This window comes from Bolinopsis microptera, chromosome 1 (assembly GCF_026151205.1).
Source record: "Bolinopsis microptera isolate Bmic1 chromosome 1, MBARI_Bmic_1.0, whole genome shotgun sequence".
NCBI lineage: Eukaryota > Metazoa > Ctenophora > Tentaculata > Lobata > Bolinopsidae > Bolinopsis > Bolinopsis microptera.
In genome coordinates, this window is record NC_087072.1 from 4,512,858 (window position 1) to 4,536,267 (window position 23,410).

The 23,410-nt window shown below is 37.1% G+C and overlaps 2 protein-coding genes across 2 annotated transcripts; one reads left to right on the forward strand and one right to left on the reverse strand.

Annotated features, from left to right (window-relative positions):
- Positions 1–2,037: 2,037 nt before the first annotated feature.
- LOC134826078 (glycerol kinase-like) lies at positions 2,038–2,842 on the reverse strand. The gene is given in 2 exon segments (XM_063838343.1): positions 2,038–2,109; positions 2,112–2,842. Coding segments are annotated over 2 exon segments (693 nt in total). The 5' UTR covers positions 2,733–2,842.
- Positions 2,843–13,375: 10,533 nt separating this feature from the next.
- LOC134826079 (tetraspanin-17-like) lies at positions 13,376–23,365 on the forward strand. Its single transcript, XM_063838344.1, has 7 exons — positions 13,376–13,445; positions 13,576–13,761; positions 13,971–14,045; positions 19,408–19,518; positions 19,732–19,821; positions 22,096–22,227; positions 22,610–23,365. Exons 1-7 carry the CDS (start codon positions 13,377–13,379, stop codon positions 22,688–22,690), a joined length of 744 nt encoding a protein of 247 aa, XP_063694414.1. The 5' UTR covers position 13,376; the 3' UTR covers positions 22,691–23,365.
- Positions 23,366–23,410: the final 45 nt, after the last annotated feature.

Genomic DNA, 23,410 nt, shown 5'->3' on the forward strand with positions numbered 1-23,410 from the left:
GAATTAAAAATAAGCAGTATAGCACCCTCGGGAAATTTATATAAACATTTCCTTCACGAGATGGGGGTGTCCTATTACGCTTCTTTCTGTTTTGTTTATAAGGGCCCCCCTTTTCCCATCATTTACCCCCCTTTGGGCATCACAGGGTATTTTGGGGTAATAGATACAGACTTTCACGTATAAAAAGTAAATTTTCTAGAATTTTTGTGGAAATGAACGTAGGGTAACAGTAAAGGTACCCAAAAAATTTTCATAAACAAAGTAAAAAACGAAGGTAGATTTTTTCACAAATTAAAAGGTTTGGTGAAATCAAAAAAAGTTAAAAAAACTTACATCTAGTACAATATTTACTACCTAATACAATAGTTTTATTTTTAAATATTTAAAAGTAAAAAATTTTTCTTTTTAAAAAAGCTTTTTTTTTTTATACATTCAAATACAATAATTTGTTTATACTTTTTAATTCAATAATCATAGCGTCACCCTTAATCAATAATATTCCCAATTACCCTAACATCATATTACTCCCAAAAACCAAATTTGATTTCCCACATATATCTAAAATAACCAGATTTTAAAAATTTTTTTTGGGATAAGATTTCACAACTTTTTCGTTTTTTTAATTTTTTAATAATACCATAATTTTTTTGATAAATTTTTCTTAAAACAAACTGAAACTTTTTTGATTAAAAAATTTTAGTAAACTGAAGTTTTTGGAACCCTTTTTAAACGAAATGAATAAATATGAACCTAAATTTTCCAAAATTTTTACAAAATCTAAAAAAAAATGAAGAGGGGAACAGTTTGGCAAAACATTTGCCATCCTATGGCTTTTTTTTTATTCAATTTGGGAATTCTATTTTTGTTTTTTCTTTTTAAAAAGATCTGGTTTTTTTCGTATGCTAAAAAATCGAACAGCAAAAAAATTTTTAGAATCCAAATTTTAAACTCTCCCCAAAAATTTGAAAAGGCCCCTTGTTACTTAAATTTTATGAAACATACGAACAGTTTTAAAAAAACTTGAAAATAAAAACTTAAAACTTTCACAAAAACTTTAAAAAAGGGATTACCCCACCCAAAAAACTATTTTCTAAGTTTAATTACGTAAACAAAATTTATACAATTTTTTCGTATTTTAAAAATCAAAAAACCCTTTAAGTTAAATATCCAAAAAATTCCAAAGTTTCCAAAGTTTAATTATCCCAAAAAAATTTCTGGACCTCTGCACAGCACCCTTTCCATTTGGGTAATTCTGCTCCCTTTCCTTGTCCCCCCATGTCGGATTTTTAGTGAGTCCCTTCCCCAAAGGCAGCTTTTCGACTTTCCCAAAAATTCCTAGTGCCTTGCAGCACCCAAATTTCCTGCACCCAAAAGCTGTTTTTCCTGCAGTTTTCTGCAGGGGCTTTCCACAAAATCCCCGGAATGTCAGCTTGCTTTCCCCAAAACGGGCTTATTCTTTTCAAAACCCCCCATAAATTTTCTCAGCACTGAATTTAAAATTTGGCCCTTCTGGGGCCCATGGACTCAAAAAATTTCACACCCCTGGAAGCACCAGCCCAAGGGGCCCCCTGGCAATGTGGCTTTATTAGTGTGGGGCAGAAATTCCCAAATTTAATAGGCCTCTAGCAGTGGGGCCCCCAGTAAGAGCATAGAAAACCAACTGAAAGCGGGTTTAAAAAGTAGGGGGTCTGTGTACTGTCAACATTTCCCACTGAGTTGCTCCCACCTCGTGCTGCTGGAGATGACTTAAATTTAAACCTCACCCCACCGCACTACCCCCCCCCCAATAGCTACAGCTCCTTCCAAGGCTATATTGCGGGGACCAAACCCAAACCTTGTATGCAAGGGTTGGTTAAGAGTCCGTGCGGGACTGGAAAAGTCAGTGCCATATTGGCAGCATAAAAACCCAGTCCCCCTAGGTACACTTAGCCTCGCCTCCGGAAGCAAAAGCTGTCCAAAGAGTGCAGCCTGTTGGTCCCCCAGACACCTGCAATAGGTTTTTTCCCCTTTTATCGCACCGGTGCCTGATGGGGCCCCCTATATCTCTGCACTGCCAGATCTTTTGGCAAAAATCTTTTTATTTACCACCGAAAACTGACACTTTCTTTTTTATCCCAATCTAACGTCTCGAGGTTCATCAACATGGTCCTGGAAGCATTTGTTACGTCAGTCACATGAATTCCTTGTTCTCCTTCCTCCTGGTTCCTGGTGAGATTCCATATCAACCAGGTGTCAACGGTACCAAACAGAACACCATCCTCAGAAACTCCAGGCACGTTATCCAGCAACCAACGTAGTTTTACAGCACTAAAGTAAGGTGAAATAGGGAGTCCAACTACTGACTTGAAGTGTGTAGCCGTCTTGCTGGGAGTAGCATCCACCAATTTATTCACCGTCTCATTGGTCCTGTTATCCAGCCACACAATCGCATTGTACAATGGCTTCCCACTCTTAGCATCCCATACAATGGTCGTCTCCCTCTGGTTTGTAATACCTAACCCTGCTATCTTATCAAGAGGTACTCCCTTAGCACCAGCACTGGCAACAACTGTATCAATACATTCGTTAGAAGTCTCAAGGATTTGGTTGGGGAGTATTTCAACATAGCCCTCCTTGGGGAAGATGTTGGGGAGCACAACGTTGTGCTCTGCGATTATAACCCCAGTGTTGCAGTCAATTACGACAGCACGTGTGCTGGAGGTACCCTGATCAACTGAGAGAATGTATGACATCCTGTGGTATGTATTATATCATCATGGGTTGGTTATTCGAATATTTAACAGAAATGATTCGCATGCGAGTAAAATCAGATTTTAGCAATCAATATGACGTGCAGACAATTATGCTAATTTTAAGATTTACATTTATTTATATGAATTTGACTCAAGTCATATATGCATTACATTAATGACTATTTAAAGTTAAGTTAAAATGATTAAAGTGGACAGCTCCACCTCGAAACGTTTGTCTCGAAAATTAAAACACTGAAGGTAACATGTTTCACAGAACAAGGAATGAGGACTGAGGAATTGTAAATCAAAAGCGTGATGACTTGAATTAGCTAGTAGGGACCGGTTGATAACTAGATTACAAAAATTCTCCTTTAAACCGGAAATTGGTTCCATTCACTGCTCAGTGCTCTCAGTATTGTTATCTTTACAGGACAGTGCCAAAAGTTTGAACTTTTGGTATTTTATCAAAGAATAAAACATCAAAACATCCGACTTTTAAGGTTTCTGAGATTTATTCGTATTACATTACTAAGTTTTATAATCTTCCCTCTTCCACGATCAATATTTTATCGGCATTAAAAATACTACGTAAAATCACGACGATAATTGTGAACAACTAAATTTGTGGGTAAACGTGAGTAGCAAATCAAGACATAATTTCAATTAATCGTTTTAGGTCACTTTTTCAAGATTTCGCCAAGTTTCGCCAAGTTTCGCCAAGACATTATTATAGACACAAACCTTGATAACAGTTTATTCAGAAAACTTATGGGCCGGCACAGAGTTTTTTAATTAAGGGGGCCGGGGGGGTCTTCATCAATTTTTTAAAGATTTTTCCAGGTCCAAGATTTTCAAAATAGAATAAACAATTTTCTAAGGCCTATCTCAAAATTCGGCTCGTTTGATCTCTTTTAAATGATCCCTAGAACATATCCTGAAAGTTTCAGGGTGATTGCTTTAAAAATGTAGGAGAAGATAGATTTTTAGACTCGATTTTCAGGGCACGCAATTGAAAATCGCTCGCGCAATACAATTACACATAAGCGCTGACCTTTGACCGGCGAAAATTTCGGCTAGGAACAATATTTTTCCATGGGACCAAAAGCAGCTGATAGATATTACTCACCTCTAACAGAAACAACTATAAAATCAATTTCGAGAGAATTTTTATGAAGACCCCCGGCCCCCTTAACTCTCACCAAAATTGTGTCCATTTAATTATTCGATTGTACACAGCTACACAGTAGAATTCTAGCCCACCCCAATCAGTAAATCAAACGATTACAACCGTGCACCAATTTGAGAGGAGGCATATCGTGTAATCAGTACATTAAAATACGATATAGCCACACTCCAAAATAAACATAATTATGTCAACTGAAATTAAACGAATTCGATTCAAGTCTTGAATTTCAATATGGTCCTATCAAAATAGGACCATATTAGATTTCCTACTGTAGAGGCCGGTGCTATCGGGATCTTGAGAACTACTCTAGAGGCAAATCTATTTGATGTTTGAAGTAATACACGAGTTAGGTTGGTGACTCGAAAGTTTTAAGTCAGGAAAATTGTATTAAAGGCGCTTTTACAGAATCAAATTTGCATATGAGAACTTTCTACAAAGAACTAATTAGAGGTGAATTGAACCATAAAATTTTGAGACCACGGACCGGCTGTGAGGGGTGAATGAAGTGTCACGTGATTAATTGTGCGTATGATCTATGATTGGTTGTTGTTACTTGTTAGGCTAATGTTAGGATGGTGATAGGTGAAGGTTGCTACTTTGAAGGTCTAGTGGAAAGGAAATTGTGAGCGAGGTGCTATGAAACTGGTGTGAAATTGAGGTCAGGAAATGTGTATAATGCTGGGTGAAAGTGTTTAGCTGTAGCCATCCGGGGATAAGAAATTATATCATTTTATGTATTAATCAGAACACCATCTATAAAATTATATTAAGATTAAATAGGTAGTTATCATTTTCTACACTTCTCCCCTACATAACACATGACACATTTCATCAAGAATCAAGATACCTGACCTTAATCTTACGAATCAACAGAAACATTCTACGTCATTTTACATCACATTACACATACCAATTCTTTACCATTACACTTGTAACCTCTCCCAGTACTGTGTTCATTACAGCTCGTTCACTGTGCAAGCAATCATATTCTCGACCTGTGTCAAATATTGGGTGTTATTTTTAGCTTTTTTTAAAGCTTTTTTTTAAAGCTTTTTATTCATGGATGAATAAAATAACGTTGTAGTTTTAGTAACGTTGTAGTTTGTGTTATAATGGTACATTTGTACTTAAAAATAACAGTAAATAATAAAAGTAATGAAAATAATAAAAGTAATAAAATTTAGCAAAGCATTTGATAGTGTTTTTTTTGAAAAGGGCCCGTTTTCAAACTCAGCAAATACCAAAAAAAAAGGAAAAATTTGGGAGAATAATCAATAACTACCCGTTTTCCCCCCAAATTAAAAGGCGAGGTTAACAAAAATCTCGATTTTCCCAAAGCCATGTTTTGGTTTGGGTTTGGGGTTTCCCCAAACTCTGGGCCTTGCACCCCGCTATTTATCCTCTACTTTTCCGGGTAAAGTTATGCAAGGACCACTTCCACTGGAATGGGAGCTCTAACTCAAGCCTCTTCAAATATCTGAAGATGGAAAACGTAGCAGTCTCTCCAAATAGATCCAAAATGTGCTCATCGGAAATTTTGCGTTGGGGGTGCAAGTAAACCCTTATGTCTGGTGCAGTAAGTGGAAAAAATTATCCCAAAAACCCTTTTCCCACAAAAAAAAAGACCGAGTGTATTTAAAGATCACACCAACATCCCATCTGCCCTTTAATTTTCACAGCCTTTTGGGCCACTCATTATCGGGGGAATAAACCCCTTAAAATATACCGTCAAAACAAAATGTTTTTTGGGCCCGAGGGAAAACGACAAACTTAAATTTCAAGAGTCACGCAAAATTGAAACTCAAAAATGCTGGGTTTTCCTGGGACGGGGTCCTCAAAACTCCACCCCCACAGGGGGCCCGAATGCAAGCTCACTCAAATTTTCTCTTCCCCAAAAAATAGTACTCACAAAAATTCTATATGCTGCTCCAAAAATGGCTAAAAGAACCAGAAAATTTTAAAAACTTTTATTTCCAAAAAACCCTTGAAAAAAAGTGGGTCCACTCACCATTCCCCCCCAAAAATTTGACATCTGTTGGCTTGGAAATTTTTCCCCCTTTAGATATCCTACAAGTTTGGGCACATTAAAAATTTATAATTAAAAGGCCCTTACAAGTGACCCCTTTATGCAAAGGGGTTCATCTTCGCTAGAGGAGGCAAAAAAACCCCCCGATATCAGCAAACCCTAGATGAGATACGTAAGTTTCCTTACGTGGACAATCAAGGGGGGCCAAAAGCTCAACAGAAGCGGGAAAAGACCTTCTGCCCAGTGTCCACAAACCCGGGGTTGTCGGGTATTCAAAAGGGCAAATAACCCCTTTTATGGACTTCACTTGGGAAAACATCTCCTACTGAACCCTAGAATAAATCCGGGGGAGATACTGGAAACAAACGAGGGAGGGGCAAAAAATTGTTTCCACGCTATTCAAGCCGGAGGGACAGACACTAAAGTAATTTCTCTTGCCCCCGGGCCCTGACCTCACCTTTTGGGATTCAAGGGAAGGGGTTTTTAAAAAACTGCGACCCTCAGTGTCCGAAATTTTCAGATGTTGGGCAACATTTTCCATCGAATCTTTCCTGTCCCCTGTAAACCCCTGTTCCAATTTGAGAAACCTTAAAAGCCTCCCCCGTGAACCCAACCCTGATGGTCCCCTTAAGAGTGTTTGTGATGAAGCATCACTGCCTTCCGATCTCAAACACAGATCGCCATCGGTGAACATAAAAGAATTGGGTACTTTTTAAGGGGCTTTCCCTTTACCCTTCCCCCTTCCCCCCTTTATTCCTAAAATTCCTTATGACAAACACTTCCCCCCTTTTCCCCCCTACTATTCCCCCTACTACTCCCTTTTTTGCCCCCTTCTGGACTAAATTTTTCTTTGTTTAGTTTTAGAATTCCAAAAAACCCCCTTTCCCAAATTCGAGTACTCTCAACCCACTTAGTCCACATGCCTTGCAAACTTACAGCAGGGTATTTGTAATGGTCTAAGTCCCTAATACACGCCAAAGATGGTTCCTCTATACTCAACCGTAGGAGAAGAGAATTAGGTGACTGTATTTTGTTCTAATGTTGATATTAATTAGTATGTTCTAGTTGTTACTCCTTTTGTTTTAACGTTTTTATGGTACTCTCCTTAAATTATTTTAATGCAGTCACTCAGATTTTAAATCAGGACACTTCAACAAAGACACATACTCTGCCCACAATAAGGGGTCATAATTTTTAAATTATGTAACAGTATAGTATAGTGGTGTAGTGGTAACACGATCGCCTCCCAAGCAGAAGACCCGGGTTCAAATCCGGTCGGATGCAAGTAGGCCAGTTACCAAGCTGTGATTTGGTACAGCTTCGGCTGGTGATACACACTCTCTGGCTCGTAGGACTAACCCCCCTACAGCTGGTATAGTGCCTCGGCACAGAGTGGCTTAGGGTTACTGAAAAGGAGATAAGCACCTCAGGCCATCCCAACGTTCAGGAGAGACCTGCCCTTGTATTCTTTTGTTGTATAGAATTATTATAAAGGGTCTCAATAAGAGGTCTCGACTGCCTAGGCGTCAAACCTTGGCAGTCGGTAGTTTTCCTCTGGCCCGGGATCAGCTGACCCTAGGGACCAGAGGGTAAAGGTGTAGAGACTATGTGTATCTACAAATCTTTCGAGGTTGTTTTTACAAGAGACACGGCTTGCTACGCAAGGGAAGAAAACCGGGAGAAACAATCACAAATTATACAAATAAATATTATAAAACCTAGTAAAAAGAAATTAAAACAATCCTACACTACTACAAATGTTTATTACATACTACAATGTAATACACGATAAATAAATGCTGTATTATCAAGAAACAGGGCTTGCAGGGCAAGGGACGGAACACAGGGACTGGCTACAGAGTGTATAAAACAGTGATTCAGCAAGTACCCATTGGGTATTGCTGAATCTGACCTTGATAAAGTCCAATGCGTGACGAAAATTTGGTTTTACAGTTTACTTAGTTCCTTGTTTCACTTTGTTCGCAGTTTTATTTCGGGAGACGTGAAGTCTAAAATGAAAGCTAAATTCGTATGAATCTGACCCACAAAATACCAAAATCAATACAAGAATATACAATATTTAAACAAACATTATTTATTATTATTATTATTAAAAGTAATGATATATTTGTATGTTGGTATAATGATAAGGTCAAATCATAATAATAAGGTCGGATTATAATGAAATAAATTAAATTTTATAGAGATGACCAAGTTATGATTTCACTTTGGATGGCACAAGACACGATTGAGGCACTAACAATTAGATTACCCCAAAGAAAGCTTTAATTAACGGAAAATTATCAGAAAAGACATTTTGGAAGTTGGAACAGTTTTTAATAAAAGCTTCTCTGCCAATTCTTTGACCCAAATTTCACAGTTTGGACTGAATTTCTTACCAGTAACCGACAGTGAAGTCAGTGTCGTTGACACAAGTCACCATCGAGGTACTGGAAGCTGAATATTTAGAGAAAACTTCGATGAAAGGAAAATTATAAAAATGTACTACCAGTTACAGTAGGACATTTTCAGATTTCAGCTTTTCGTAGCCCACATTTCACTGTTTTGACTCAGTTTTTCTTGGATGACCAAGTTATGAGTTCAAGTTATATATATATGGATGGTACAAGACACGATTGAGGCACTAAAAGTTAGATTACCCCAAAGAAAGCTTTAATAAACGGGAATCATCAGAATAGAAGGAGACATTTGGAAGATTATTTAATAAAAGCTTCTCTGCAGTTTCCTTGACCCAAATTCCACAGTTTGGACTGAATCTTTGACATAAGTCGCCATCGAGGTACTGAAAGCTGAATTGTACTTTGAATTGCTCGCAATCCAGTTCATATCCAGTTTTTTCATTACAGGTCATATCACTGCAATCAACAAAAATATGACACAACGTGTAAATAACTTTGGAATTCTAACAGTGAGGAATATAAATTGATTTGGAAATACAATACTACTCCATACACGAAGAAAGTAATCTAACAATAAAGTTAAAGAAAGTGAAACCAAAAGATTAAAGACATCTACTCAGAAAACCTTTCAGAGAAATAATCGGATTTCGTTTGAGCGCTCGATTATCAATATGCGCGGCGCGATAATTTTAATTTAGTTGTTAATGAACAGTGATTAATGTGGGGTATAAGTTTGATCTCTAAAAAACATTTAAATTAATAGAAATAACTTTAATATTTGTATACATATTATATATTTTAAAATTTGAAGTTAAATAAATGTCAATTAGACATTTAAAAATACATTATTGATTTACCTAACCATGTGCTTTCGCGCCACTGCGGGCGCGCTTGTTTCGCAAGTGAGGCGGGCGCGCGCTACTGCAAGCGCAAGGGCTCTGAATAGAGCAACATTATTGATTATGTGCAAAAAATAACTGAATTCAATATAATAATAATGCAATTCTTTTGCTTTTTTGTTCGATCGGCGTTGACACACGCTGTAACCTTATTTGATCGCGGCCGGCCGGCCGGTGTGCACGATCTGTGTGCACGAAAGGTATACAAGTGTTATAGCTTGATTCACGATGTCAATCCTTCGCATCTCGCTGCACTGATCTGCGAGAAGCATTATTGGATGCGCGGCGCGGCCCAGTAGTGCGTCGCGCTACAAAAGTGTAGCAAGATTGGTGAAATAAAACGCAACACTGGCCCTGCCGAGCTGCAAAGGATTGACATCGTTCGCGTCAATTAAAATGAACAACCCTATGTCATGGGGATGATTTGGAATCAGCATCCGAAAATAAATAGATTTTAATTGGTTTCAATTGTCATGTCAAGGCCGGCCCTTCCAGAAAAATTTCGAAGATCGAGCGTAAAATGATTTAGCACGTTCGTACTTAAATGTAAACAAAGAATATTAAATATTTTATTTTGCTTCAGTAACATAATAGCCCGGGGTCGACAATTAAACTAATATGTAGTGGGTGTATTTTGTGATTTGATTTGTTTGTTATATTTTTGATTTATTGCTGATGATAATAAACATGTTTTTATATTGTAAAGTCCAGAAGTGAACATTTTCGCTGGGCGGCGCGCATTCCGATAAAATCTGGCAAAATCTAGCGCTATGGTGAAATTTCGCGTCTTGATTAGTTGAAATATCCCGGATGAAAAGTGATAGTGTAGTTAAAATAGGTTAAAATAGGTACAACAGTGATTTCTCTCCGTGGAGACAGAGGTGCGGGAAAAAACATTGTTGATATAAACAGTCTAGATCTTAACTTGGAGCCACAATACAAGGCCAAGGGTAATTTTTGATTGTTTAGGAAACTTTTTTAATTCTTAAAGGGTAGATTTTATATAGGGTCACTACTATATTATGTGTATATTGTTTGAATAATTTTATAATATAAAATAGGTTTTGTTTTATTAATATTTATTTTGTTAATTAATAGCAGATTTAAATATAATTTACAGTCAGTGCATTGATTGTCATTTGGCTACTTTTACTCTAAAAGTTCTTTATAAAAATGTTCCTCAGTTTTTACTCAGATTTTTACTTTTATATAGGGTTACTGTGATATCATCTATATTAAAGTCACTATTGTGACGGTACATTAGAACTAAACAGAAATAAAGTGTAAAGGGCCTGAACGGAACCCCTCGGTTTCAGTTCCTTGTTTAACACTGCCGTACAGCAAGGACATCCACCGGGTTCTCCAAGGATGGGCACATAGCTCACTCCACACTATGCTCTGTCAAATGTTGCTTATATACCAAGGATCTACAGGAAATATTTCCTTGTAAGTTTAGAGGGCGATCTGTGGACAGACAAATACCTCATTCCCAACTATAGGAACTAGAATTCCTATAATATCTCAACGAGCTACACCAAGCATAGTTTTAGATGAGATATATTGTTTCACATATTACGTAATCAGCCGAGGGGGGACAGGGGTTTCCACATGATTACACTATTGTGATTTTGACACAATAGCTGTGTGTAAAACAGATTACGGAGGGTGGGGGGGTAAAAATTATTCAAAAAGTGGTTACGTACACAATAGTTGTGAGTACACAATAGTTGTAATTCTGAAATAATTTAAGTTACACATTTCTTATTATTTACAAATGTGTAGGGATAATTTAGAAATGTTATATAATGCTAGTTTTAAAAAAATAAATAAATCGAGTTTGTATGGTTTAATTTTATTTTAAGGTCCTATATTGTTCGTTCATACAGAGAATTGAACGGATTGCTCTTGCTGTGGCAGTAAGTGTGGTAGGATCTAGAGTTTTGTTGGAGAGCAGACGGGCTAGGTCAGTAATGTTTTGGGGATGGAAATTAAATTTTTCCCTAACTGCGGAATAGAGCAAACAGTCAATTAATAATAATAATAATAATAAATTAATGTTATTTTTATACAGCACCAAAAGGTTAAATAATTTAAATTTAACCCTTATGCTCAGCTGTAAATGATACTTAAGTTAACGAGAGTGTGCATCTTTGCCTTAATACGTGACTTTCGTCCTCAATAGGCTTCAGCCCTTTGATGAAAAAGCAGTAGGTGCACCAACGTTCTTCTCTTGGTACAAGGGGGCTTTCGTATCTGCCCCTTTCGATGTAGAGGTTGTGGCAGCTGATACGAAACCTTGTCAGACTTTTTCGAACATCAGGTATTTTGACAATTTGTAGATATGCCTCTGGTTCGAAATCATGTTTAATTAAGTTATAGAATTATAGTTTTGGCGAGGAGGCCTTGGCAGATTTCCAGGTATTCACGAATTCTTCCCTCATGTTATGACTGATTTGGGTGGAGAGCTTAGATTTTGAGGAAGATGAGAGGGTGAAGTTGTATTTGGTGAGAAGCTTTGAGATGTTGGTATACCAAGGAAGGCCCAGCATGATCTGTTCGTGAAATACAGCACAGAGTAGTTCGTTTTCAGTGTTTTCAAGGCGACTATAGTAATCTATTGCAAGTTTGCAGGCTTCAAAGAATAGGGGGTGGCGCCCGCTTTCGCCCCAGCAACCTATATTTGATGCTTTTGAATGGACGGACAAAGACCACTTGATAAACTTTAGGTGGAATTTTTCATAGTGGTCTTGTGCAATGTACTTCAAGGTATGCTGGGGGTTGGCTTTGTCATCTATTTTTGAAAGGTATCTCATGGTTTTTGAGTGGGGGCATAAGACTTCAAGACAGCCATAAAGCAGGATTGGTTTTATTAAGGAGTCAATTAGAATATTAAGGGCACGGTGAGAGAGGGCATCCTTAACTATATTGCCTTTGAGACCATAGAGAGCACGGAGAGCCTTGGCCCTTAGCTCAGTATTTGCTGCTGTAAACGATCCATTTCTGTGGAATATTATGCCAAGATAGCAGTGTATGACCCCTTTTTAATGTTGCTGTAACACAAGATGGCAGATCACAACAGACCATGTGATCAGTGGTTCGAGTAACACCCCTTGATGGATACTTACTCTGGTTACTCTGGTTTCAGTCCTTATGTTTTGTTTTCTTCGAGGAGCCTCAATTCATTTTGTTGAACTTCCCATATAGTACACTGAATAGACCTGTAGCTGTCTCCTTCCTCGTATTTTGCTGTTGCCCTTTACATGCAGATATGTGAAAGGATTCATGGGATGTATTATAACAAGTAATGTTAGGGGTATAAAGTGCAGTTCTGCGATGTGAGAATTAGTGTGGAAATAAAAGAGATTCATTTTATTACATCATATATCTTAATTAAGTGACAGTAAGTATTATTATTTTAAATATAGATTATATTATTTCAGTTAGTATTGACATGAATGTTACGATTTCAGTTTATTTATATATTATATTGTCAATAAACCGGTTGCAAAGCCCTTAAGGGTGGCCCTCGGGTCTTTAAAACAAAACAAAGTGGCCTTTGGCAAAGAACTAACTGCTCTAAATTAAATCTTTTCAGCTCAGGCAACTTAATATATATTTCATTCATTGAGGTTATGAGGAAGCAACAAGGTTAGGATACAAGGATACAAGGATACAAGGATACAAAAGTGATAATTACTTTATTGAGTACACAATAGTTGTAATTCTGAAATAATTTAAGTTACACAATTCTAATTATTTACAAATTATTTATATAAATGTGTAGGGATAATTTAGAAATGTTATATAATGCTAGTTTTAGAAAAATAAATAAATCGAGTTAGTATGGTTCTATTTCAATTTAAGGTCCTATAGCATTATGCACTTGCCAGTATTTGAGTGGAAATTTGGGCTCTTATAATAGGCTGTATATTGTTCTTTCACAGAGAGAATTGAATGGATTGCTCTTGCTGTGGCAGTGAGTGTGGTAGGATCTAGAGTTTTGTTGGAGAGCAACAACAATGAGGCAATAAGGCAACAACAATTAACTACTATTTAAATCAGTTTCCTGTGTAAAGTGCAATATTTTCTAATTTCAACATCCCATTAGGAAGGATGAGTTCTTTTTGGGGAAGTAGAACATTCGTCAAATACTCTCTCTTTGCTTTCAATATATTGTTCTGGGTAAGATTAATCTAAATGTTATATTGTGTTTAACTTAGAGATTTCATACATATCATTCATCTGCTTGAAAAATGCAAAAAATCCTTCAGATTTGATGATAAAATTTTCAAATCTATATCAACTATTTCAGCTACTTGGCTCAGTGCTTCTTGTCATCGCAATATGGAGCAAGACAGAGAAAGGCAATTTGATGGACTTCAATTCCATGGCTGTAGACCCAGCCACTATATTGCTTATTGTTGGAGCAGTTATGTTCTGGATTGGGTTCTTTGGTTGGGTGGGAGCTCTACGTGAAAATGTAAAGTTCCTCCAAGTGGTAAGTTTCTGTTCTTAATTGGTGGTCAATTCTTTTCATAGTCAAAACATTATTCCTCTACACTCTTCAGTCTACACGTTCCAATACTATCCGTGTTAGCTGAGCAGTTTAAAAATGTAGGCTATACGAATATCATGACCATCGATTTACACTCCACATGACTAAATCATTGCATTATCGTTATAAGTGTGACCCATAACTAACTTCAGTTTGCCACGAGTTTAGTTATCCTGTTTCTTGGGGAAGCAGCTGTTGGGATCCTTGCGTTTGTCATGAAAGAAAAGGTAGGAATGGGGAAGGTTTTTTAAACGCTTTATATTGTATCTGAGATCTGAGTGACCTAAGATAATTACATCTGATATTTACTAATATATAGTTACATTATTACTTTTGTTTTTGTTTTCTGTTGTGCAACTCGACGTCATTGAGGTTACTTAGGTCGGTTATAAAGTCAGTTATTACAACTATAAGTTCCTATAACAATATGACTTGCCTCGTTCTGGATTCAACACCCCTCAACTATACCAATAGATCCATGTTGCACTGTTCATATCATCATGACAGCTCGGTTCAGCTTGTTATGTTCAATTTATAATCGTACATTAAAGTTTTATTGAACGTGTCTATAGTATAGTCTACTGGAATGATTCTTCGGAATTTCGCTGGATTGTACAACTTTCGTCTTGGTAGATTCCAAACACAAGGAAATTTTCCTTCTGGTTGGAAATTTACTCAATGATGGGAGTATAGTGTATTGTCTATGCCCCGCATACTAGTTTAACTCTTTCTAGTCCCCTGCTACACGGCATGTAAACAGGGATTGGCTAGTTAGAGGCGGTCCGTGTAGGCCTTACACTGTGCTTTCAGCAATACTCATAGATTAATCTATCGAAAAATTAATTATGTAAACTGCTCCATGTAAGCTCGGACTGCATCGAACATATCTTTTTTTTTCGACAAATTGGGGCAAAAAATTTTTAAGAAAAACAAAATGGGAATTGTAGGGATGTCAAATTGCCAAAAAGGAAATTTTATTTAGGGCCTTTTAGGGGGGAGGGGAAGGTTTTTGTTTTATCCGAAAAAAAGAAATAATGGGGACATTTGGGGGTATTAAAAGGGGGGGGGTTCGTCCCTTCTTTAAACACTAAATGTTAAAGCCAAAAGGTTTTGAATAATCGTTTTCCCTTTTTGTTATGTTTTCTGATAAGGTTTTTTTAAAAAACCTTGCCCCCGGTATTTATACAACACCCTATTTTGGGCACACCCCCTTTAAACCCCCCTTTGGTCATTCCCCCCCAAGCGGTTATTTAAAAAGTGCGGTTAAAGTATTTAAAACCGTGATATAATATTTTACCAATCCAATTTCTCTTTTAAACCCCAAACGTTTAAATTCCCCTACTCATTGTTAAAAAATGTTTAAACCCTTTTAAAAAATCAAATGTGTAATAAAGGGGAAATAAAGTAAAATCCCCTATTAAATGGGACTGAGAAAACAAAATGAGCTGGGGGTAATTTTAAGAAAAAATATTTACAATACAACTAAATTTTTTGGCATGATTTTTGTTTTTCGGCATATAATCTGATTAAATTATCCACCCCCACTTTTTTTTTAAAAAATTTTAAAAACCGGTTTTTTTAGTTTAAAAGACCGGAGTTTGAAGTTTGGGTGAAGTGCCGTATCATGTAGCCCCAGCCCACTGGGATGTTTTACATTTAACAAAATGTATTTGACGTGAAAAAAGCCTGAAAATGAAATGTTTTCCACATGATTAAATCTGGGTTTTTTTAATTTATATGTATACCAATGGGGTTAAATTTTTGGGGGTTTTATTTTGAAAAAAATATGGGACATATTTAAGTTACACTATGTTACCCCGAAAAACAATTTTTAAATTTTCCCCCATTGGGGGGGGAAAAAATCATTACCGTTTTAACCCCGATCTTTAATCGACTTTTTGGGTTTAAAAACCGTTTAAAATTTAACGAAAAAATTTCATTTTAAAGGGGTTGTGAAATTTAGACCCTCAAATTTAAAAAACCCTTGCTTTTGACCCTCAATAACCCCAATTTTTACTGCCTCCCTACATTTGTGGTAAATATTGGAAAAAATAAATTCCCCAAAAGGGTCGATGTGTTTTTTAAGAAAGCTTAAACCATAATTATTTATAAACAAAAAAAATCTATAAATTAATAAACTTAACACCAAAACAAATTTCCAAACACAAACTCTTTAATGAAATCATCAAAACATACTGTTAAAAGACACCCACCCATGGGCCCCCTAATGTTGAATTTCGTTTAAAAAGCTTTCCGGGCCATCACATTGTGTTTACCCCCACGGAAAGGGGGGTTTCTCTGCATTCATCCGCCCAAAAAACCCTTTTTACACGTCAAAGTCCCAAAAATGATAACTGATTAGATAACCTTACCCGGAAAAACCCCAAAATATCCAAAATCTGTCCCCTTTAGGTTCCCAGGGTGTCCCTAAGAAGAACAAAAATGTTTTTACGCGGATTAAGCCACAGAACGACAGTGATTTGAGGGAAAGCGGGAAACGAAAAACCCCCCCCAACCCGTGAGTTTTTTAGCCCCCCTTTTTTAAAAAAGAGTAAAAATTTTTAAACATTCTGTAAATGTTTATTTCTGGGAATTTGAAGTAAAAAATATCCCTTCATATTTCGCCCAATCTTCAAATAGGTTACAGACCAATTTAACGATTTGCCAAAAAGGTTTTTCCCCCTTTTTAAATTACATTTTGAAAGGTTAGAATAAATGGGGGAATTAAAAAGGTTTTAAAATGGGGCCTTTGATTAAGGGGGTTTTTTAAAAGGGGTTTGGGGTTTCTTGATTAATTTTGGGTTTTTTTATTTTTAAAAAATTTTAAAAAATTTTTTTTTAAAAAGATTAATGGTTAGTTTAAATTTTAGTTGTTAAAATTTTTTTCCTAAAAAAGTGCCCTTGTGAACGAGGAATTCGAAGGGGGATGGGGTTTTTTCAAAAAATTTCTATAAACCAGAAGGGAGAAGGGTAATTTAATTTTTGGTTAAAGGGGGGGGTTTTGGGGTTTTGTGAAAAAAATTTTTTGAGAGGGATTTGGGGGAGTGGGGAGGGGATTTGGGGGTTTGGGGGTTTTGGGGGGGGGGAAGGGGGGGAAGGGGGGGGGAGGGGGGGGTGGGGGGGGTTTAAAGGGTTTTTAAAAGGTTTTATTTTGGAAAAAAGAAAAAAGGGAAGAATTTAAAATTTTGGGATGAGAGTGGAATTTGGGGTTTTGGAAATATTAGGAAGGGGGGTGTGTTTTTTTTTTGGGTTTTATGAAAAAATTTAAAAAGGGAAAAAATTTTTGAAAAAATTTTTTTTTTGGGGGTTATATTTGAATTTGAGAAATGAAGTTGGATTTTGGGAAAATTATAAAGGGGGGGAAGGGTTTAATTAATAATATTTAAAAGGGGGAAATTTGGGAAAAAAACAAAATTTCAAAATTGGTTTTTTTAAAATTTTTGGGAAAGTTAAGGGGGATTAAAATAAAAAACAAATTTAAATTTAAAAAATTTTTGGGGGGAAGGGGAAACGAGAAAAAAATTTTTTTGAACGGGGATTGTTATTGACGGGGGGTCCCCCTAGGTGAACTGGAAGAGTTAGGGAGGGAGCTATGTTAAATCCGGGACAGAGTAACCAGGGAACCTGTGGCCCCTGTAGTTAAGGGGGTTTTGTAAGGACTTCCTCGCTGACTAACCCCCTTAACACCAAAGGGTACTTATTACCCCCTATAGAGCTCTTTAGCTGACCTTGTGCTTAAATGTCTTTAGGTTCTATTCCCCGGGCCCAAACTGGGGGCAAACTTTCCCTTCTGTTTTTGTAGTAGTCTAGGAAGATGAGAGTATTATGACTGATGATCAGGGAGGAGAGGATGATGATCAGTGGACTTAGCTGGTATGTTGCCCCTTTGAAGATATTCAGTTGTTGCTGTGGCCCGGTTTCAGATAGTGTCATTGTTATCAACAGTCTGCGAGAGAATTGCGGATTACTAATACAGTGTGGGATCAAGATGTGTTTCAACCATAAATATAATATGTTTTAATTATCAGCTGGTACTCCAAAATAATGACGATTATAACGAAATAATTCATCCAGACAAGTTATTTTTTATCTATTCTATCTTTCTATTATCGCATAACACTCAAGGAAATTTGTAAAACAAACAGGAACAAGTGTTTCAAGAATGGGCCATTCATCACAATCAGTTGTACCATCTTACGTGTTCAGACCGCCCCTACTCATCGGAAGTATAGTAGGAAGTAGGAACGTTTGTTAGAGGATAAGAATTTAAGGAATGCGGAAACAAGTATAACCATGTATGCTGATGATACAAAAATATGGCGTAGAATTACGTCTCAGGATGACCATTTGCATTGGCTGCTCCAGCGGGATATTAACAGTCTTCAAAATTGGGCACATCATAATAAGATGGTGTTTCACCCCTCAAAAAGTCACGTTCTTTCTATTACCCGAGCGTATTCTATGAATCGTAGTATAGTGTTAATTGTGTGTACTTCATGAATGAAACGGCTATCGAATACACTGACATTGAAAAAGATCTTGGAATACATATCAATAGTAAGTTAGATTGGTCACATCACTGTGATATGATATACTCTAAAGTCTAAGGCTAGTCAGAGGTTAGGCCTTCTAAAAAGAACATGTTACTTCACCAAGAACACTAATAAACGTCGAGCCTTCTATCTATCTCAGGTTAGAAGTCATTTCGAACACTGCACTGCGCAATTATCTGGCGGCCTCATTCAGAAACCTCGGTGGAGAAACTTGAATCGATATAAAAAAGAGGTCTCAACTCTCAAGTGGATCCTTAATGATATTTACTTGAGCCTTAGGGACAAAAAAAGGTATTTCCTAGCGTGTAAGGAACTTAATATCCTTCCACTCTCTGTAAGGTTTGATTACAAGGATATATCATTTTTTCATAATATCTTTTATGACATGTCAGTTGTGACATTTCCACCTTACTTACGACGTTTCATGGGAAGTAGGTTAAGGTGATCACATTTAGACGATCTCAGTATGATTAGTGACATTTTACCTCAAGTTCCATAAAACCTTACCTCAAGTCAGACCAGATGTTCAGGCATATCTAAGTATTACTTTTACAGAGCGCACATTCTTTGGAATAAACTCCCTTATAAATTGAAGGAAATCTCAAGGCCATATGCGTTTAAAACTCATTTAATTCAGCACCTCTGGACAGTTCTAAACGACCTTATAACATCTTCTGACAATTGAACAATTTATGTCGTCCTCGTTTCACTCAGATTAAACAATATACATGTACATTACTTCTCGATGTAATTTCTATGACCAGTTTACTGGTCAACTGGTGTTTCGGTGTCCCTAATTTTGTTTACACTCGGTCACTTGTCGACTGTCGAGGCTTGTAAGGTCATTCGGCGAATTTTCTTTTTTTTAAAATGATGTATTTGTGTAAATTTGAAAGTTTATTGATTTTAAAAAAAGAATGTGCATCTTTAAGTCTTTATACAGTAAAATTTAGATCCGAACAACTTTCCCCTCATATAATTGGGTTTAGTCCAATTACTTAAATCTCTCTGTATCTGATTATCTGTTTATCTGCAGTTTAAATGTTGCGGAATCCGGAATTTCACTGACTGGCAGGAGAATGTTTACTTCAAGTGCTGCAATGAAGGAATTGAGAGTTGTGGTGTTCCTTACTCCTGTTGTAAACTGGTATGTAGCCTGCTGAGTACAGCAGCTAACACTGTTTTCTTTGCGATATCTAGATTGCCAGATAGTAATGAATACACTCAATCTATCTTGAATTGTGTCAATGAGTAGTTACATGTGCACTCTATCGTGTTCGTTACTGTGATGTTGTTACACTTTTATCTTTACGGTGAGAAGGAATCGTTAACGCTGTCAGATAACAAATTTCTCTACCAGGATTTGCAAGTTAATCTGTTTTGCGGTGTCAAGGTAATGGACTACAAGACCGAGGAATATTGCACCGATACCAACAAATACGTTCCAATGGTGAGTTCTGATATTCTTCCTAGTCAGCAATCAAATGGTTATATTTAGCATTTTATCCGCAAGATGAAAGATCAGTGATCAGTCGCACTCGATAGACTAATAGAGCTAGAAATAAAATGTTTTAGTATAGACTTTCGATATCATATCACTATGTGTAATGTGTTGGTTTAATTTTGAGTCTGACAAAGAAAACGGGCGAACTGATCTTCTGACAAATGGTTGTTAAAGACGCATCCGGCCGCGCTCGACAATCGACTTTGATGCAATAAAATGCTCTTTTGTTAACCTTCGAATGTTTATTCCGCGCGGCGCGGCCAGCGCGTTCGTTATCGCAAAAGTGAAAAGTGATCTGACATGATGTATATCATGATGGCGAAGTGCATGTGAGTACAGTCACCAGTGTAACAGGAAAGCGATGCAAAACTTTACTATGTTTACAATGACGCTTATACATATGATAGACGAGTAACACAAAAATCCTAAGTGAATCCGGTAATGAGGGCAAAATGAATCAAAAACTTGAAATAGTTTGGAGTGGCTTGTGAGTCAGAAATGATCGTTGAAGTGAATGGAGAATTTAGGGCGAAATTGGCGGAGGAAACGATGCATCGGTAGTTAGTGAGTTTTCGCAATTTACAGGGACGATTTGATTTTGTAGGAGTGTGTCAGAGATAATTTCTATTTACATCTGGGATCCCCCAAGATTTTGCTAACCCGTAAGTTCCATGCCCGAATTTTCACTCAAATTTTTCACCCGAATAAAATTTGCCCGAATTTTAAACCCACATTTTTCGCTTCGACTGAAATATTCGGGCTAAAAAATTCGTGAACTTGCGCACGAATTTTTTTTATTTCACTCAAATAATATAGTCGCTGCGGTTGTAATCAATACTATAATTGCATTTCGTTGTCCTAAATGTTTCTGGGATTACCTAACGCATATCATCATAACACTAATGATAACAACGCTATTACACTACACATCGATTACACGATTAGCCATTTTATTGAGGAGCTGCAGTGAGTCATTTTCGGGTTCCCATTTCAAGAACCAATGTTTTATTATCTGATATTTAGGACGACTGAGGAGAAGGAGGAGGAGCATTGAGGAGGACTGAGGAGACCTGAGGAGGATGACTGAGGAGGACTGAGGAAGAGGAGGAGAAGGACTGAGAAGGACTATGAAGAAGGGGGAGGAGGAGGAGGACTAAGGACGAGTAGGACTGAGGAGGAGGACTCAGGAGGAGGAGAAGGACTCAGGAGGAGGAGGACTCAGGAGGAGGAGGAGGACTCAGGAGGAGGAGGAGGATGAGGAGGACGAGGAGGACTGAGAAGGAGGACGAAGGACGAGGAGGACTGAGAAGGAGGACGAGGAGAACTTAGGACGATGAGGACTGAGGAGGAGGAGGAGGAGGACTGAGTAGAAGGAGGACTGATGAGGACTGAGGAGGACTGAGGACTGAGGAGGAGGAAGAGGAGGAGGAGGAGGAGGAAGCATCTAAATGTTATTTCCACAACATTCTTGTCTGTTTTTGTTCCGTTCTTGTCCGCCCTACTTTTTGTCCGTTTTGAAAATATAGGGTACCGAACGGACAAAAACGGACACAAAACATGATCCCCTCCCCAGTCCTTATATCTTTATATTAATTTAAGTTGGTCAATCACGTTAATTGCGAAGGAATTATTCCTGACTATGAAAGTTCAAACAATTTAATTTAGATATGTCAACCCTATTTTCTTAAATTTACACAAAAGAGTTTATAGAAAATATATGAAGGACACTAATTTGCTTCTGCACATTGGTTGTTACACTAGTTTACGTGATGTTTACGTAATTTTCATCCTAATTTAAACTTGGGTGGTCGCAGTCTCGATCTCACCCGCGACGCAACCGATACGCGTATCGATTTCCGCACGCAAATTATTTGGGCATGGAACATGTCACCCGAATAAATTTTTTTCACAAATAAAATTTGCCCGAATTATTTTACCGTATTATTTGGCCATGGAACTAAGGGGTAAGAACATAAATTCTCCGAGAAGAGATATGCGATTATGCAATATCTGCGGGTGATACATCACGTACGACAAGTTACATCAATACTGTACGTGCTTTTATATGGTATAATGTTTGCATCATGGCCGATTGATCTGCAAACATTTGATGCTAGAGATGACATCTGCCAATGTGCCCATATGATGGCCCTGCGTCAGGTGTTTACAGTTATACGTAATGATGGCGGTTAGTTCACTAGCTCAAACATTTCCTTTCAGAACCACCTCAAGGCGGAAGTGAGCGAAAACGAGCAGATATACGAGACAGGCTGTTTAGTGACGATGGAGCAATGGTTCAACACCAACTTGTACTACATTGGAGGAGCGGCGCTGGGTGTGGCTGTTGTTCAGGTGAGTGTCTCAATATTAATCGTGGAAAAAAAGTGAAATTTCCTTTTAAAGTTCTTTTTGTTTCGTAGCATTCCATGATTCTGGTTAAGAAACTTTAAGATATGTTCCTCTTTATAGTGTTATAAAAGAATAATGGTCATAATTGACAGGTTGGTTTGATGTGCACTGCTTCTATATTATTAGGCAGTGTCAGAGACCTCAAACACTCCTACATAACTGACAGCTAATTAGCTTGATCCGGGGACCGACTGACATAACTGACAGACATGATAGGACAGACTGACATACTGGAGTGCGAGACTGACATTGTGACTAAAAAAAGACTGACTGACTCAACTTATTAAAGTCATATAATTATTGTCATTAATTGAAACATTTGCAGATTGGAGGGGTTTGGCTGGCTCAGAGTTTGACACACAAGATAAAATCAGTTACAGCTGGCTATTATCAGCATCATAAATGAGGGAGGAATCGACTCAGCCGAGACAAATTGTGATAATCTGTTGTGACCTGGACCACCGCCCTTTCTGTCAGCGTGGTGAAAATGAAGGCCTGAACCAAAACACTGAATTCAAGAGAACAAAATATCGTTGGCTTAGATAAGAATCATAAAATAAGTTTATTTTTATTTGATCGCATACATTGAAGATATTTTTCAAGTCTTCCTTTATTTTCGATTTTTATCTTCCCAGAATTCATTTAAACATTAAAGTATCGTGTGTAACTTTAATCTTTACTTTTAGTTCATAGTTTTCGTGTTTTAGTAATTACAAATTATCGAAGAAAAAGCATTTATTTCACTCCTTATCAGAAGAGAAAAAGATCCTTTAATCAAGAGTTTTAACAGTTACTTTTTCTGATAGCCTAAATGGGAGGTTACATTTTTTTGTTGGAAGATAATTGCACAGTCATGTTTCTCCTCCCAGTATCTGTTAAGCTGAGTTTGATTAATAGCCTCTTTCCCAATGATATTCAAAGGTCTGATCTTTGTTATAAATTAATTCGCTTCTAAATGCATTCACGGACATTTCATGACATTTAGAGACTGTAGATAAACCTTGTTTCAGATTTCTGTTGATTTGTATAGATCTTACACTATACCATATTACCATTATATATTTGATTTGTTACTGTAGAAGTAATGATTTTAAATTGGTTAATAAAAACATGAGCTTGGCGTATA

Bases quoted from the DNA above. Each gene is read 5' to 3' on its own strand.
- LOC134826079 (XM_063838344.1), top strand. From the start codon at position 13,377: ATGAGTTCTTTTTGGGGAAGTAGAACATTCGTCAAATACTCTCTCTTT. The intron at 19,519-19,731 runs GTATGTAGCCTG...TTTCTCTACCAG, and splicing joins CTTACTCCTGTTGTAAACTG to GATTTGCAAGTTAATCTGTT. The intron at 22,228-22,609 runs GTGAGTGTCTCA...AAACATTTGCAG, and splicing joins TGGGTGTGGCTGTTGTTCAG to ATTGGAGGGGTTTGGCTGGC.